At 47.6% G+C, this 16380-nt stretch overlaps 1 protein-coding gene across 5 annotated transcripts in view; it reads right to left on the bottom strand.

Moving 5' to 3' along the window:
• Positions 1-1286: 1286 nt before the first annotated feature.
• Positions 1287-16380, bottom strand: part of LOC309537122 (sialic acid-binding Ig-like lectin 13) — a 37046-nt gene continuing 21952 nt past the window's right edge. For 2 of the 5 annotated variants that reach the window (XM_082231652.1, XM_082231651.1), the window contains 3 exons: positions 13581-13683; positions 4465-4555; positions 1287-2828 (listed from right to left, as the gene is read on the bottom strand). In XM_082231652.1, the coding sequence (XP_082087778.1) occupies positions 2625-2828; positions 4465-4555; positions 13581-13683 (398 nt within the window). In that variant the 3' untranslated portion in view covers positions 1287-2624. Of the gene's footprint in view, positions 2829-4464; positions 4556-5787; positions 5820-13580; positions 13684-16380 lie in introns of all 5 variants that reach the window. The other 3 variants (XR_014221803.1, XM_082231654.1, XM_082231653.1) reach the window with 3 other exon arrangements.

Genomic DNA, 16380 nt, shown 5'->3' with positions numbered 1-16380 from the left:
TTGCAACCGCACTGGCACCATGACATCGCACAGCCAGCAGGCCTGCCTGCAGAATGCACACCACCAGCTGGTTCGACAGTGAGTGGCTATTTATTTATAGAGGAGGCAACGGTCTCATTCTTGCGGCCAGAGGATTGCGCAGCTTGGTTCATGCCGGGCGGCAAGCGGCGGAAAGGGCCATTGGAATCGTCACACAAGCTGCACCGTCGCAAAGCATTCCAATACACATTGACAGGTGGAGAGAAGGTTTTATTACTCTCTCCCCAGCACTCACTTTTCTTCCAGAGAAGGCAGGGCAAGATATCTCTCCTTCATTCATTTTGTACTCTCCATGTCCTGCAATTTCTGAATCATTGTCGGCATCCTTTTTTATGCTTTGTTTTGCAGGTTTTTTTAAAAAAAACAGCAGGACTATAATCAGTGCTTCCCCCCCTCTCTGTCCAGGGTATGCAATATTGGCACCTAATTTTGTTGTTGTTAAAAAGTGTGATACAGTGGCACCTCGGGTTACAGACGCTTCAGGTTACAGGCGCTTCAGGTTACAGACTTCGCTAACCCAGAAATAGTACCTGGGGTTAAGAACTTTGCTTCAGGATGAGAACAGAAATCGCATGGTGGCAGCGGGAGGCCCCATTAGCTAAAGTGGTACCTCAGGTTAAGAACAGTTTCAGGTTAAGAACGGACCTCCAGAACGAATTAAGTTCTTAACCCGAGGTACCACTGTATTTACTGTTACAACTTCATGGTGAGTACCTGCCCCTATTTTTCCAGAAATAAAGCACTGATTATAATGCATTGTTTACGAAACGAGAACACACCTTTTAATCGGAATCGTGCCAACAATGCAGTTAAAGAGTGTGTGTTTATGCTTGTAGCTGGAAAAGACAATTTTTTACTAGGGGCAAGTAAAAAATAAATAAACCAGAAACTAGTCGTACTGTTGGCACAATGCAATCTTTACAGGCATCCAAATGGCCTTGAGGAGGATGTCATTCCCACGCAGGAAGTTATCCTGGGATTCATCTATTAAACCGCAGGGGGTTTGTGGACAAGGCAGCCCCAACCACATCTTTACCTGCCCATCCCATGCCTGAAGGCAGGCTGAGGTCCCCGTAATGGACTGGCCTCCACTGTATTCCAGCCTGCAAAAGTCAAGACTGCCCCAGAGGCAGCTCTGGCTTTCCATAGGCGATTGGACAAGTGGTTATTTATGAGTCTGTAGTAAATGGCATTTTGTGATATGGCTGGTTGTTTATTTCTTTAATGGAAAACAACAACACTGGGACTCTGAGGATTCCATTTCAAAGCCTGCAGCAGGCTGCAAATCAATGCCTGCACAAAGGCACGTGCTGTGAGAAGTCACTCTTTGGTTGACTGGCAGGTGGAGCTGCAAGACTTTGTTGATTTTATTTGTTCATTTCACAATATTTATATGCCGCTCGAATGTCGCAAACCTCAAAGCGGTTTACATAAAGAACAAAACAATAAGATTATTAGCAAATGAAGACAGCTAGAAACAGCTATCCTAAATAAAATATCCTCTCTTGTCCGCATCCTTAGGAGTCTTCAACTAGCTACCACAGTGTTGCAGTCTTAATTCCTGCAATGCCATTCCTATAGAATGAATAACACATATTCAGCCTGAGACCTTATTTCTGAAACACACGGCTGAAATCGAAAAGGCTGCGCTCAGAAGTCCTCTGTGTGCACACAAATTTTTGAAGAGCACCTGCTCTGTGTTGAAGGTTCAACCCTGACATCTCCAGATAGGGACTGCCCACCGCCCAAAACCTTGGAGTTCTGCTACCAGCCAGTGTAGACAGTTCCGAGCTTAATGGTCAGATGGCTTGACACAGTAGAAAACATCTTCCTATGTTTTGATGAGACACGAGTGAGGTGGTGTAGAGACATTGCTCAGGCTTTTAGCAAGTTCGACACCCATTGAAAATCAGGGGGTGGAGCTTTTTGCAGGAGAGGGCTCAACTAAGCCTACAAAGCTCCCTTAAAATAAATGTTCTTTGCTCCAATTGGCCAGAGCTGTCCCAATACATTTTGCTGTTGAGGTATAGGACAAGATGGTACCCCCCGCTTTCTATACAAAGGAACTGCCCAGAGTGGCAGCTGAATCTTACTTCAATACTGGCAAACAGCTAGGAGGCTGCCCCTGCTGCTCCTCAACATTTGCTGCCTGAGCCAACCTTACTCTGCCTAATGTTCAGGCCGGCCTTACTGACAAGAGGTGGTTTCTAAGGATCACAGGTGGGCATCGTCTCCCACCCCTGAAGCCTCAGAACCTTTGGCTGGAAGGTTGTACCCAGGGCTTTGCGCATGAAAAGCATGTGCTGTGCCACAAAGCTACAGGCCCCTTTCCCCCTTCCTTCACTTGCTGCAGATCACGTTTCAGAGTAAACAATGGGCAGCCTATGATTCCCCCAAAGGGGGTATAGAGAAATGGACAAGAGCAGGAAGGGTAATTGACACATGCACACTATGAGGAAGGGGTTTCTTCGGAGGGCAGACAGCAGATCAGAACCAGGAGGTGACCTCCTTTGTTCGCAGTGTCAACTGGACTTGAGAAATCCTCTTCAATCTGCCTCTCGGGCTCCTCTTTCAACATCTTCAGACTAGACCTTCTTGATTTCAGCATAATCTGATTTGGATTCTTCTGAAGTGGGTTCTGGTAAACATTTCAGTTCACCAAAGTTGAGAGATGCGTAATGCAACTCTTCGGGGTCGTTGGAGATTTGGTCGGGGTATTCATCAAACTTCTCTTGATCTTCTGGAACGTCCTTGCCTTCGTCTGGATTAGGGACCGTGAGGCTGTTACGCTGTTGGTGAAAAGCAACAAGCAAACATTATGCAAAACCCAGGATTGAGCTACTTTAAAGCTTATCCGTAACCTGGACTGCGAAACTTAAGAACAAACAGGTTCTCCCTCCCCCAAATCTTGAGCACGTTCTTCCTTCTTTGCTTTATTTCTAAACTTAAAAGGCCCTCAAAGCTTTTTGCTTTTAAATTAGAAACAAACAAAACTCAGGTTTAATCTCTGTGAATGAATGAAGGGATGCATGGTTCTCTGAGGCCATGGGGATGTGCACAAACCCCATTCCCAGTGTCCTCATGTCTGCCTTTGCTCAGTCCCTGATTTTCCTCGTATTGCGCCAGGAACCTATAAACCTTTACTTGAACACAAGTGGAATGTTTTCTGTCCGGAGTTGCGAACTTTTTTTCCACCCAAGAGACACATGCCTTGTGGGAAGCCCTTTAGGGGCAGCATCCCAGTGGCAGGAGTGTAAAAAATGTGTGTAACCATTCTCCAGCAAGACAAGCAAGGTGAAAATTCACAGTTCAAGGAAACATCCCAGGCAGGAAAACTCACTACAGGAGGGTGTAGAGCTGTGAGAGGCATGAGCTGGGTCAATGGGGTCTGGGCAGAGTTCCAGGGGGCAGAGGAAGGGGGTGCGGTGGGGGCGGGTTGCCCCAGGTGTCACCACTGAGGGGGGTGACAAAATGCCAGGTGGCACTCACTGTGGGGCCTGCAGCACACCCGAGCCACGTGTCTCACCTGGGAGTGACGCAATGGCTTGCACACCATCAGGCTGCCCCAAATGGTCTGCCCACTGCCTCCCCCCCCCCCACCAGCTGTAGGGCGGCTGAGTGGGAGGAGGCAGGCAGACTCCTCGGTAGACCCGCGGAGCGTCCTGCCCTGGCTTGCCCCTCCCCATGGGCGGCTGGCCCCGCCCCAGGATGCAGGCCACACACACCGCCCCGGGCGCCCAATCGGCTTGCTCCGCCACTGCAGAGTCCCAAGGGGCTTGGAGGGCCACAATCAGCTTTCAAGACTGAGGTTTCTCTCCCTGCAACGTGCAATCTGATAAAGCAGGGTCCCCCATTGTTCAAGGGATTCAACTGCAAATGTGGCATGAAGCCTTGCAACATTGTGTGGGAATCCCTTGCAGATAACCACAGCACCGGGAGACAGGCGGTCAGGTTGCATATCCACAGCAGTGACCAACAGTAATGACCGCTGGGAGGAGTACAGAGAGAAGAAATGCTGTGCGTTGCATCTGCAGCGGCAAACAACCAGACGCCTTCATCTGCCCCAGCTGCAGCAAAACATGTCTCTCCCCTATCGGTCCCTACAGCCACAGCAGGCACTGTAACTCTCCCAATGGTTTGACTTCACCCTCAAAGGCTTATTCTTTCATCATCTCCTGAGACAGACGGATGCCAACCGAAACTCCCTGTGGAGGTCTTCTCTATGCAGCACAAGGAAGGTCAGGGATTGAGCAGGGAAAGGGGACGTGTACATGAAAATTATGACTTTGGGGGGGGGGTGAGGCTGGCATTTGCCACTGCCACCACCACCCTCCCCCCTGCCTGAACACAACTTTGGACTGCATGCTATCAATGTGCTGATGTGGACTTTTTAAACGTGACAGCTGAGAGGCAGGTGCTACAGACCTTGACATCTGGGGAAAGCTCGCTGTGGACGTGAGTCAAGGGCTTTGCGATAGATTCTGAGGCAGTCAAAGGTTTTCTGTCCTTTGGGTACCTGCAGAGAGAAATTTCATCCCCTTTTCATTTAACTGACCTCAGGCCACCTCCAGTTGGCTCATGCCACTCCTCAATCCATTTTCCTTTTTCTTTTTAATGTCCAGAACATGCACACAACAGGGACAGGAGTGCTGAATCTTAGCATCGGCTTAAGCTGCAGTGGTGTAAGTTGGTGGAGGCTGGTCTCTTAGGGCAATCCCAGTCAGCCCCCACTTGCCTGCCTTCTTACTTACAAACCTGGCACCAGCCACCACTGGTGGAAGTCAAAACTTGCAATGCTTAGTGTACACAGATGAGAAACTCCAATTTCTTCCCTTGTTACAGGAGCTGTTCCAGACACTCACCATCTGCATTCATACAGCCGTTCATTCTATTTTCCCAGAATTTCCCCCCAACCATTAATTTTTGCATTATATTCGAGCTTCCACACGATGTGTAAGCCACTCCCAAAATGTAGCCGACTATAGCACAAGTTTAGCGCTCATTTCTCAGTTATTTGCAAAAACATATTTTTTGCAGAAGCAAAAAACACAAAAACAAGCTCTAGACTTTTGCTATATTCTGCTATATTTCTAGAGGTGATACACACAAGCGTAATGCAGAAATTAGCAGGGAAATGTTGGGAGAGCAGAAGAGACTGCCATGTGAATGCAGCCACCATCTCCCCAAGGAAATGATCTCATGTCTCTTTTAAGTGCTGCACAAGCCCTAAACTCTGACACCATGCCTGCTAATCCTCATATACCAAAGGAGATGGGGAACCCTAAAATAAATAAAAAAAGAAGGGAAAAAAGTAAGAGTTATACAGGCCAGCAAAGGCCAGGGTGAGGAAAACACAAATACCAATGAGATGGCTTGGCCCCAAATTGTGGGAGAGAGATAAGGCAATGCTGGAATCAAGGCTATGTACATCACAATCTGGTTCTATGCATGCTATTCAGTAGTGAACTCAGATTTCAAAGCAATCACAGAATCATAGAGGTGGAAAGTGTGTTCTGGATCGCAGCCAGAAAGAGGCAGACAGAAAATCCTGACATCATAAACAAAGAGCTGGAGGAGATTAGGAGAGATGTTACATGTATACAGAAGCAAAATTTGGGAAGTTTTGATTCGGCTACAAAAGTAGTTGAGATTGTAAGTGACCAAGAAGATTAAAAGGTGGTTAGAAGAGAACAATGATGAATTAGACAACAGGGTGTGTGAGAGAGATGTTCAAGTCATGAGGCTTACCTGAAGTGGATGGAGAAAATTTAGCAGAAGACCTGGAAAAGATTATTGGCTAGTTTAGTGGGAAGCCTTGTGAATGAGCAACGCTGCTTTAAGCAGCTCTGAGAATTAACAGTGTATATTCTTATAAACATGAGGTGCCCTGGTTTGGTTTCAGAACCACAATGCCAAAGATGCTGCTATGCAAACAAAATGGAATAATCCCAAATGGCTAGTCCCTGGTGCAGACATACAAAGCATCTGCATATCTCTTTGACTGGGGATGACTTTGAGATAAGAGAGAAAGTGGGGGAAATCCTTAACAGATAAAGTAACCAAAGGAAACAAGTACAGTAGTACATTGGTTCTCAAATGTAATCCGTTCAGGGAGTCCGTTCAACTCCCCAAACGGTTCGAAAACCAAGGCGCAGCTTCCGATTGGCTGCAGGAGCTTCCTGCACTCAGTCGGAAGCCGTGGAAGCCATGTTGGACGTTCAGCTTCCGAAAAACATTCGCACACCGGAACACTCACGTCCGGGTTTGCAGCGTTCAGCAGCTGATTTGTTCGGGAGCCAAGCCATTTGACTACCAAGGTATACGGATAACACTTTGAGCTTCTGTTTCGATAGAAATGGTTTTATTGGGGGGGGGGTTAATTGAAAACTTTGCAGTGATTTCCTGGAATTGTTTGAAAGATTATTCATGGGTATGCTCTGTGTTCAGATAAATAAGACAAACAAGACAGAACAGCAAATGCTGCACTAGTAATCCTCCCACTGATAGAGGAAAATCATTTGCAGTCATGTAGTATATTATTTTCTTCTACTTTCTTCTATGGGGACAGATCTACTCTCTTACCCCAGGCGCATTGCCTGAATGCAAACATGACAGAAGTCTATTTTGACCCTAGGACACGCACTGTCATAGTCCTTAGTCCTTTGGTCCAGTAGGGAGAAAAGGAGAGACAGCTTGGGGACTTGCCTGCACCTCTGTACACCGCCGGAAGATGGAGGAGCAGGACTCTGTTATGCCTCCCCGTATTTCTCCATGCTTGTGCCCTTGATACAACTTCTTTGCACCTGTTGTATAATTCACCCTCCTGCTCCTTGTTGCAGTTTTCTTGTCTCCATTAGTTACAAGTGTGATCACATGCAGAGGAGGCTGCTCTGCGAGGGCAAATGGGGCACTGCCCCACAGCCTCAGTCTGATCTGAGCCAGGGCCCCACCACCACCTGCCTTCTTACTTACAAACCAGTCCATTGGCAGCCAGCTTCCTCCTCCTTGAGGGAGGCGGGTGGCGCTGTGGTCTAAACCACAGAGCCTAGGGCTTGCTGATCAGAAGGTCAGCGGTTCGAATCCCTGTGACGGGGTGAGCTCCCGTTGTTTGGTCCCTGCTCCTGCCAACCTAGCAGTTCAAAAGCACATCAAAGTGCAAGTAGATAAATAGGTACTGCTCCGGCGGGAAGGTAAACGGCGTTTCTGTGCGCTGCTCTGGTTCACCAGAAGCGGCTTAGTCATGCTGGCCACATGACCAGCTTTACACCAGCTCCCTCAGCCAGTAAAGGAAGTTGAGCGCTGCAACCCCAGAGTCGTCTGCGACTGTGCCATACGGTCAGGGGTTCCTTTACCCCCCCCTTCCTCCTCCTTAGTGCTGCCTTTGTAGAACTCATCAGGACAAAAGTAGAATTAGTTGGCTCCTCCCACCCGGGGCTCTGGCTCCGCCTTTTCGTTGGGCTCCCTGCCTGCCCCCCTACAGGTTTCATTGGGCACCAGGCACCACTGATTAAATGCATTCTAAAAACACTAAATAGATTTAATTGGGGCATGGAGATTTCAGTTCTATTTGGGATTTGATTGATTTATTTTGCTAGAACCACAATGTTTAATACTAGAGGTGTTACTAGGACCACAAGACACAGCAACTGAAGCCTTGTGTAAGTAGTTGCTTCAATGGGGCAATATAGAATTAACAAACAGGGTGCCTCCGAGCGCATGCAGATCCCAATAACATGTCTTCAGCACCGGCACCAAGCTTATAGTCCTGCTACACAAGAATCCATTCCAGGTTTTCCTCTCAGGCTTTCTTCATCCCAGCAGTTTAATTTAGAAGGCAGTTGCAACTTGATGGTGGCTAGGGCTGCCTTTTTATTGTTACAGTAATTAAAATAACTGGGAGTCTGAAAACCCTGGTGATCTACTGCAAATCACCCAGAGATTTACTAGAAGATCCTGATTTACTTTCTGACTTCTCCTGGGTTGTTACATAACACGATAAGTAAGGGAGAATTTCTCTCCCTCTCAAAAGGTATGCAAGGAAAGTAAGACTACGTTAATAATTCAGGAAATGCATATTGATTTAGGCTGAAGGCACCAGAATTCATTACAAAATTAAAATCGAGGGAGACATTTTCATCTCCAGTTACTACTGTGTCAAACAATCTGCATGCGGGGGAAACAAGCCAACTTGGATTTTTGCAATGTAAAATATGTTGCAGTCTATCAATATATTGACAAGGAAGGGAGAATCTTGATGATGGAGGATTTATTCCTGAGCGAAACTAATGCTTCTGTGGGCTCACGCACCAAATTACAAACAGGGGAGAAAGAGGGAGGGAGGTTTGGAAAACGAGGTCGATATTTTATTAGACTTCATAGAAGGAGACACTTTGATAGGTCAAGAAATGAAGAGTGTTATGGGTCACTTATGTTGGCAGATTGGGTCAGAGTAATGTTTATAACACTTCATGCTTCTAAAGTGTTTAATAAAGGTGTACAATGTTTCTTAAGCAAGCGATGCCTAGAAGACTCCAACTTTATAGACATTAGGTTTGCTGCTCCAATGTACATAAGGAAGCCTTCTTAAAAATCAATAAAATACATTATTTATTTAAAAATGAAGCATTCCTGCTTTGCAGGGGGTTGGACTAGATGACACTTGGGGTCCCTTCCAATTCTAAAATCCTATGATTCCAAAAATTAGAGGATGCATCTAGTAGAGCAGATGCAGAAGGTCCCTGGTTCAGTCTCTAGCTTAGCCTTCTTCAACCTTGTGCCCTACAGAAGCTGGTGCCCATCAGAAGCTGCTTTCGACTAAGTGAGAAACATTGGTCAGTCAGTATCACCTACACTGACCGGCAGCAGCTATTCAGGGTTCCAGACTGGGAGTTTCCCAACCTGGAGATGCCAGAGACTGAACCTTCACTACTGAGCTGTAACTCCTCTCCAACAAGTCCCTCATCCTCCAGCCAGCTTGTTCAAGGGTCAGGGATGATGGGGGCTGAAAGCGAACAACATAAAGAGGGCATCCAGTTGAGGAAAGCTGCCCTAGGCCCTCCAGCTTTTTTTTTAAAAAAAATGGAACACCGTGACCAGTGCCAGAGCGCACTGAAATGCCGTTTAACTTCCCACCGCAGCGGCACCTATTTATCTACTTGCACTGGCGTGCTTTTGAACTGCTAGGTTGACAGGAGCTGGGACAGAGCAACAGGAGCTCATCCTGTCACGGGGATTCAAACCACCGACCTTCTGATCGGCATGACCAAGAGCATAGAATCATAGAATCATAGAATCATAGAGTTGGAAGAGACCACAAGGGCCATCGAGTCCAACCCCCTGCCAAGCAGGAAACACCATCAGAGCACTCCTGACATATGGTTGTCAAGCCTCTGCTTAAAGACCTCCAAAGTAGGAGCCTCCACCACACTCCTTGGCAGCAGATTCCACTGTCGAACAGCTCTTACTGTCAGGAAGTTCTTCCTAATGTTTAGGTGGAATCTTCTTTCTTGTAGTTTGGATCCATTGCTCCGTGTCCGCTTCTCTGGAGCAGCAGAAAACAACCTTTCTCCCTCCTCTATGTGACATCCTTTTATATATTTGAACATGGCTATCATATCACCCCTTAACCTCCTCTTCTCCAGGCTAAACATGCCCAGCTCCCTTAGCCGTTCCTCATAAGGCATCGTTTCCAGGCCTTTGACCATTTTGGTTGCCCTCCTCTGGACACGTTCCAGTTTGTCAGTGTCCTTCTTGCATTGTGGTGCCTATGTCTGTGGTGAGCAGACATAGGCAAACTCGGCCCTCCCATCATCCCTAGCTAACAGGACCAGTAGTCAGGGATGATGGGAGTTGTAGCCCCAAAACATCTGGAGGGTCGAGTTTGCCTATGGCTGCCCAAGAGTCTCAGTGGTTTAGGCCACAGCACCACTCGCCCTTCTTGTCAGAATATAATACGAGGCTAAATAGGTCAGTGGCAAAGTTTGGACAATCAAATCCTGACTCAATAAGCCAAGAAATGCAATGAGTTGCATGCAGTCCCTTTGCCCTCATTTTGCTGCCCTCCCTTACAGAACATAAGAAGAGCTCTGCAGGATCAGGCCCATCACCCCAGCATCTTGTTCTTACAGTGGCTGACTGGATGCCTATGGAAAGTCCACAAGCAGGATCCAAGCACAAGAGCACAATCCCACTCCTGTGGTCTGCAGTGGAAGCAGAACAGGAGAGGAGGTGATCAGCTAACCATGGTTCCCGTGACTTCTGCACCAGGAAACCATGGTTAATGGCTTCCATACAACCAGGGTATGTAGCCATGGGTGAAAAGCTGACTTATGAAACCAATCTTGTTTCAGTTCCCCCAGTTTGGACTTAACAGAAAGCTGTAGTTCATGCTTCTTGCATTCTCCCTCGGCTTGTGCAGAACACAAAGAGATAAAGAAGAACTCTGCTGGATCAGACCAAAGACCCAGCTAGTCCAGAATCCTGTTCTCACAATGGCCAGCCTAATGCTTTTGGGAAGCCTGCAAGCAAGACTTGAGCACAACCACCCTCCCCTCCCTTGTGATAGCCAGCAACTAGTATTCAGAGACATTCTTGTCTCCAAGAGCAGAAGAGTTCTAAGTCAGGATATGATTGCATAAACCAGGTTGAGCAGTAAGGCAGATTTCATACATCTGATTTCTTCCCCACATAAGAAATAGCTTTTGCCAGCTTCCCAATAGATGCCTCTGTATATAAACCGACTGCAACACATTTAACTTGATCAATTATAAATAAGAGCAACTTTGCTCGAGGAAATTAAATAATTTGTTACTGTCAGACAACGAGGGTGCGTACTGATGAACTAAGGGGATTTTTCAGACTTAATAATACTCCCGAGAAGAATAAACTAACTGTATGAGAAACTAATAAAGCCTATATGTGGAGGGATTCATAACAGTTTCTTCATACTTGAATTAAAGGAGAAAAAGGCAGAGGGAGGGAGGAATATATTAGCGAGACTGAGATGTCGCAAACGGCGGATAGACAAAAGAGGAAGAGGTCGGCTTCCATAGGAAATACAAAGGATGCTTGTGCAACTAATCTTAAAGATGCATTGTTGATAGGCTAAAAAGTTGAAACGGGTCAATAAAAACAGTATAGGTAACATCTGAATGTGCATTTTTGTACCTCTTTAGGCTGCTTTGGTATTGTGCAACCCCTCAGTCTGCTGACCCCCCAAAATTTTTTGAAGCAGGGATGCACTTAATCTTGGGAGCACACCTGCTTGACATGGTGGAAGTCGGTAAAAACAGCACACCTAGAGCAGGCCTCTCAGCCTCACGTCATGCCTTTGCACCTCCAACCGCCTGCTGGCTGCTTTCCCCAAGGTGGTTTATTTTATTTGAGTCCCTAGGGGAGGCAGAGCGGCTGGCTGGAGTTGGCATTTGGGTTGGCTCGAATGCTCAGAAAGCCGCCTCAGGGCTTTCATTGAGGGCTGATCCACCCTTCCTCTTGCCCCGCTGCTTTCTCCTGGAGAAGCCTGTTCCCAATCAGAGCAAACATCATTTGGGGTTTTCTCCGGATTGATGTTTGCTTCGATTGAGCACTAGAGAGTGGGTTTTCCCTGGGAAAGAAGTGGGGCAAGGGGAAAACTGCTCTGACCCGCGCTATCTAGGCATGGGATGAGCAGAAGTGTGCATGAGTCCAAAGTGTTGCGATTAAGGCAACAACGCTTGCAATAAATTGCCTGAACCAGTGAGGGGCAGTAGGCAGAAAGGTAATGAAGAGCTCATCCACACTTCCAGTTGTCTTGTGCCAAAAATCATGGCATAGCTCCAGGAGGTTTTGCCTTTGCCCTGACACCTTCCCCCAGAAAACCTGTTCTTTAGTGCTGAATTGGAACAAACAGCAATCTGCAGAAAACCTGATTGCCATTTGTTCCTGTTCAGCGCTAAGCCACGGGTTTTCTCCAGGGGAATGCAGCAGGGCAAACAGAGGTGTGGATGAGCCCCTAGTCTTCCCTCGGTGATTCCTTCTTAAATAACAACCTGCAGATTGTGTTTTCTCCATCAGGCTTTACTTCCTTCCTCCTGCTTCTTCAATCAGTTACCGTTCGTGTTAGCCCTTCCTTTGGTTAGGGTTGCCATATTTCAAAAAGTGAAAATCTGGACACAGAAATTGTTGAGCTTTTTTGGCAAAGTCCTGAACTTCTCTCATCCTCTTTTAAAACCATCTAAGCAAGAAGGAGGAGAAAGAGAGAGAAAGCCAACCAACTTTCTCCCCACCATGTCTAATTTTATGGGGGGGGACCCCATTCACAGGGAAGGGGTGTCTGTGGCCCTCCCAATGTTTCTCTCATGCCCAGTGGTCAGGGGTGATGGGAAGGGGTATCCAATATCTTATGGAGGTTAATAATAATAGTAATAATAATTTATTATTTATACCCCACCCATCTGGCTGAGTTTCCCCAGCCACTCTGTTATGTGGTCCCGGCGGCCACTCCCAGTCACCAGTCTAGCTGCCGCATTCTGGTTTAATTGCAGTTTCTGGGTCACCTTCAAAGGTAGCCCCAGGTTCCCGTATGTTCCCAAATGCTATGCTTCTCATATGCTTCAGTATAGCGCAAACTCTTTGCACGAGGGGTTGGGAACCTCATATTTAAACCCAGCCAGATGGGTGGGGTATTATTAGTATTAGTATTAGTATTATTATTATTAATATTATTATTATTATTATTATTATTATTATTATTATTATTTCATGCTCCCTTATGGGCAGCTCTGCAGAGGCCACATACCAGTACAAAAAAAGCACATTTATATATTACGCGTATTGCTTTTATTGACTAACATTTTGCCCCGTCTTTAAATATGCCCAAATTCCTAACAAAGGCTAGCAAACCCAACTAATGAAAAGCCAAGGAAATAATAAAAAAACTGTAATAACAGAATGTATTCCATGCACACACCCTAATCCAGGGATGGGGAATAGAGCAGCCGCTGGCTCTGGGACCAGATACCTGCCTAATCTGGGCTATTTTACGTGCTTCTTGACCACCTGGGCTAAGAGCTCACTCCCCTCCCCACCTGTGCACCCCAATGGCCAGGATCGCTGCAAAAACCTGACAATTCCCAGGCTTCAAATCAGCGGACTGATTGCTGGACAATAGCCATTTGCCAGCAACAGCGGCACTTGCTAGGGTGACACCAAGCGGCTGTGTCATGCCTGATCAGTCCCCCGGAGGAAAGATGAGTGTCTGGAAAGCTCTGCAGAGTAGGCCAGCACAGCACGCATTTTTTTCCAAGCCAAAAAGCACCACCGCCATCCACCTTCCATGAAGGTGCAAGGCGGTGATTGGCTTGGAGTCTGCTCAGCCACAACACTGGTGATGACGTTTCAATGTACTGCCAACGACAGCATTGGGCCCTCTCTCCTGCAGAACATAATACCGAACCAAAAATTCACTCCAGGTGAAGCCTTCCTCTCCATCAACATCCAGCACAAAAGAGACTCCCGCTCTCCTCAAGTACTACGGAAACAGACAGGTGCTAACTGTTACTTACCTTCTGGAAATCAGAACGACGATGATAACGATCAGCATGACAACAGCCAACATGACGAGGGCACCCATTACACCGCTGATTAGGTTCCTTTTCAGAGAGTCTCCTGTTGGTTCAGAGGAGAACAAGTCTGGTGAAGCCACAGAGAACCAGCTTCTCCATTCCCACCCACACCACATCTCCCCCCAATGTTTGAAGTGACTCCATTCTGTTTGTCCCAAAGAGCTAAGAGAACCCAGGGCTATCGATAGGCAGAATGAGGCCAGTGCCCCAGGCAGAAAATGCTAAGCACATCAAAAGAGTATTGCTGGGTCAGGACAATTGCCCAGTCAGGATCCTGTTCTCACATTGGCCACCCAGATACCTCTGGGAATCTGGAAAGGAGGACCTGGGCACAAAAGCACTCTCGACTCCTGTGGCTTCCAGCAACTGGTATTGAAAAGGATTGTTGCAGCCATGGCAGGAAATGCTAATGAGGAAGGAAGTGTTGGGATACTGCCAGGGAGATAAAGTCCATCATGGCCCCCAAGCCGGCTGCCGGACGACCCATCGATCTCCCGTAGTCACGCAGTATGAGCGATTAGCGACACGAGTTTCCTGAAAATACCTTGCCACATTCCAGGGCTCGTGCACACTCTTATCAGCAGATAATGCACAGCCAGAAGTCGCACTCAGGAGAGCATTATTTACAAGTTTTTATTCAGCGTTGATCAGAACAAAGAAAGACCTGACTGTCTCCGTCAGTGTCTTCGACAGAAAGAGAAAACGAAAGCAATAGCAAACATAAACATCCCGTGAACAGGAAATATGCAGGCTGTGACACAAACATCCTGCTCCCTTTTAAGGTGGAACGGAGATATCCTAACAGGTAACCAGCAGCCAGAGGCGTAGCAAGGTCAGATGATACCCAGTGCAAAAATTTACCCGGTGAGCTTTTTTTAGGGATGGTACCCTAAAGTTGTTGACCTTTTTTTAGGGAGGGTTGGTCGTGAAACAGATACACCCGTAGATTGTGCAAATCCAACCGATGCATCTGTGTCAGCACCACCCACAAAAATCCAACCACCCATAGGCGATCGCAGGGGTCAGCAACCTTTTTTCAGCCATGGGCCAGTCCACCATCCCTCGGACCATGTGGTGGGCCAGACTATATTTTTTTTTGGGGGGGTGAACGAATTCCTATACCCCACAAATAACCTAGAGATGCATTTTAAATGAAAGGACACATTCTACTCATGTAAAAACATGCCGATTCCCTGACCGTCCACTGGCTGGGTTGAGAAGGCAAGTGGGCGGCATCCGGTCCCCGGGTCTTAGGTTGCCTACCCCTGGGTGATCACATAAAACTGTCCACCAGGGATGCGAGCGATGTCTGCTGGAGGGTGTGGATGCTACCCGCCGGAGGGTGCCAGTCTGATCGTCAGGCATATTTTCACAACAACAATTGCACCAGTCATGAAAATCCGCCCATCGGGGGTGTGAGTGCCACCACAACAATCTGCCTGGGTGGATTTTGTCACACACACCCAGGCATGACACCCGAGGTGGACCGCACCCCCACACACTCCTTGCGATGCCCCTGCCAGCAGCCGCTGGTGCCCATCAAGTCGCGGAACCCAACAGTGGGGGTTGCCAGAACCAATGACAGGCAGAACCATTTGAGTGTCCATAAAGAAGCAGGTAGGCAGGGAATAGCTGAGAGCAGGTTGAGCTTGTTGGGGCTATGCCAGAGATGCCCCATGAAACAGCCTCCACTGGCTAATGGAGTCCCCAACCAATTCCCCTTTGTAGATAGCAGAGCCATGCAATCCCCTAAGGTTGCTGGTTGCCTTCAAAAACCATGGAGGGAGATGTCCGCTTACTCTCTCCGAAGTAGTAGTGGTAGTAGTAGCAAAGGTAAAGGTAAAGGGACCCCTGTCTATTAGGTCCAGTCGTGGCCGACTCTGGGGTTGTGGTGCTCATCTCGCTTTACTGGCCAAGGGAGCCGGCGTACAGCTTCCGGGTCATGTGGCCAGCATGACTAAGCCGCTTCTGGCGAACCAGAGCAGCGCACGGAAACGCCGTTTACCTTCCCGCCAGAGCGGTACCTATTTATCTACTTGACGTGCTTTCGAACTGCTAGGTTGGCAGGAGCAGGGACCGAGCAATGGGAGCTCACCCCGTTGTGGAGATTCGAACTGCCGACCTTCTGATTGGCAAATCTTAGGCTCTGTGGTTTAACCCACAGTGCCACCCGCGTCCCTGTAGTTGTTGTTGTTGTTGTTTAGTCGTTTAGTCGTGTCCGACTCTTCGTGACCCCATGGACCAGAGCACGCCAGGCACTTCTGTCCTCCACTGCCTCCCGCAGTTTGATCAAACTCATGCTAGTAGATTCAAGAACACCATCCAACCATCTCATTCTCTGTCGTCCCCTTCTCCTTGTGCCCTCCATCTTTCCCAACATCAGGGTCTTTTCCAGGGAGTCCTCTCTTCTCATGAGGTGGCCAAAGTATTGGAGCCTCAGCTTCACGATCTGTCCTTCCAGTGAGCACTCAGGGCTGATTTCCTTCAGAATGGAGAGGTTTGATCTTCTTGCAGTCCATGGGACTCTCAAGAGTCTCCTCCAGCACCATAATTCAAAAGCATCAATTCTTCGGCGATCAGCCTTCTTTATGGTCCAGCTCTCACTTCCATACATCACTACTGGGAAAACCATGGCTTTTACTATACGGACCTTTGTTGGCAAGGTGATGTCTCTGCTTTTTAAGATGTTGTCTAGGTTTGCCATCGCCTTTCTCCCAAGGAGCAGGCGTCTTTTAATTTC

Source organism: Podarcis vaucheri (assembly GCF_965113315.1).
Source record: "Podarcis vaucheri genome assembly, chromosome: 7".
In the NCBI taxonomy this organism is placed as follows: domain Eukaryota; kingdom Metazoa; phylum Chordata; class Lepidosauria; order Squamata; family Lacertidae; genus Podarcis; species Podarcis vaucheri.
This window is presented reverse-complemented; position numbering and strand designations above follow the sequence as displayed.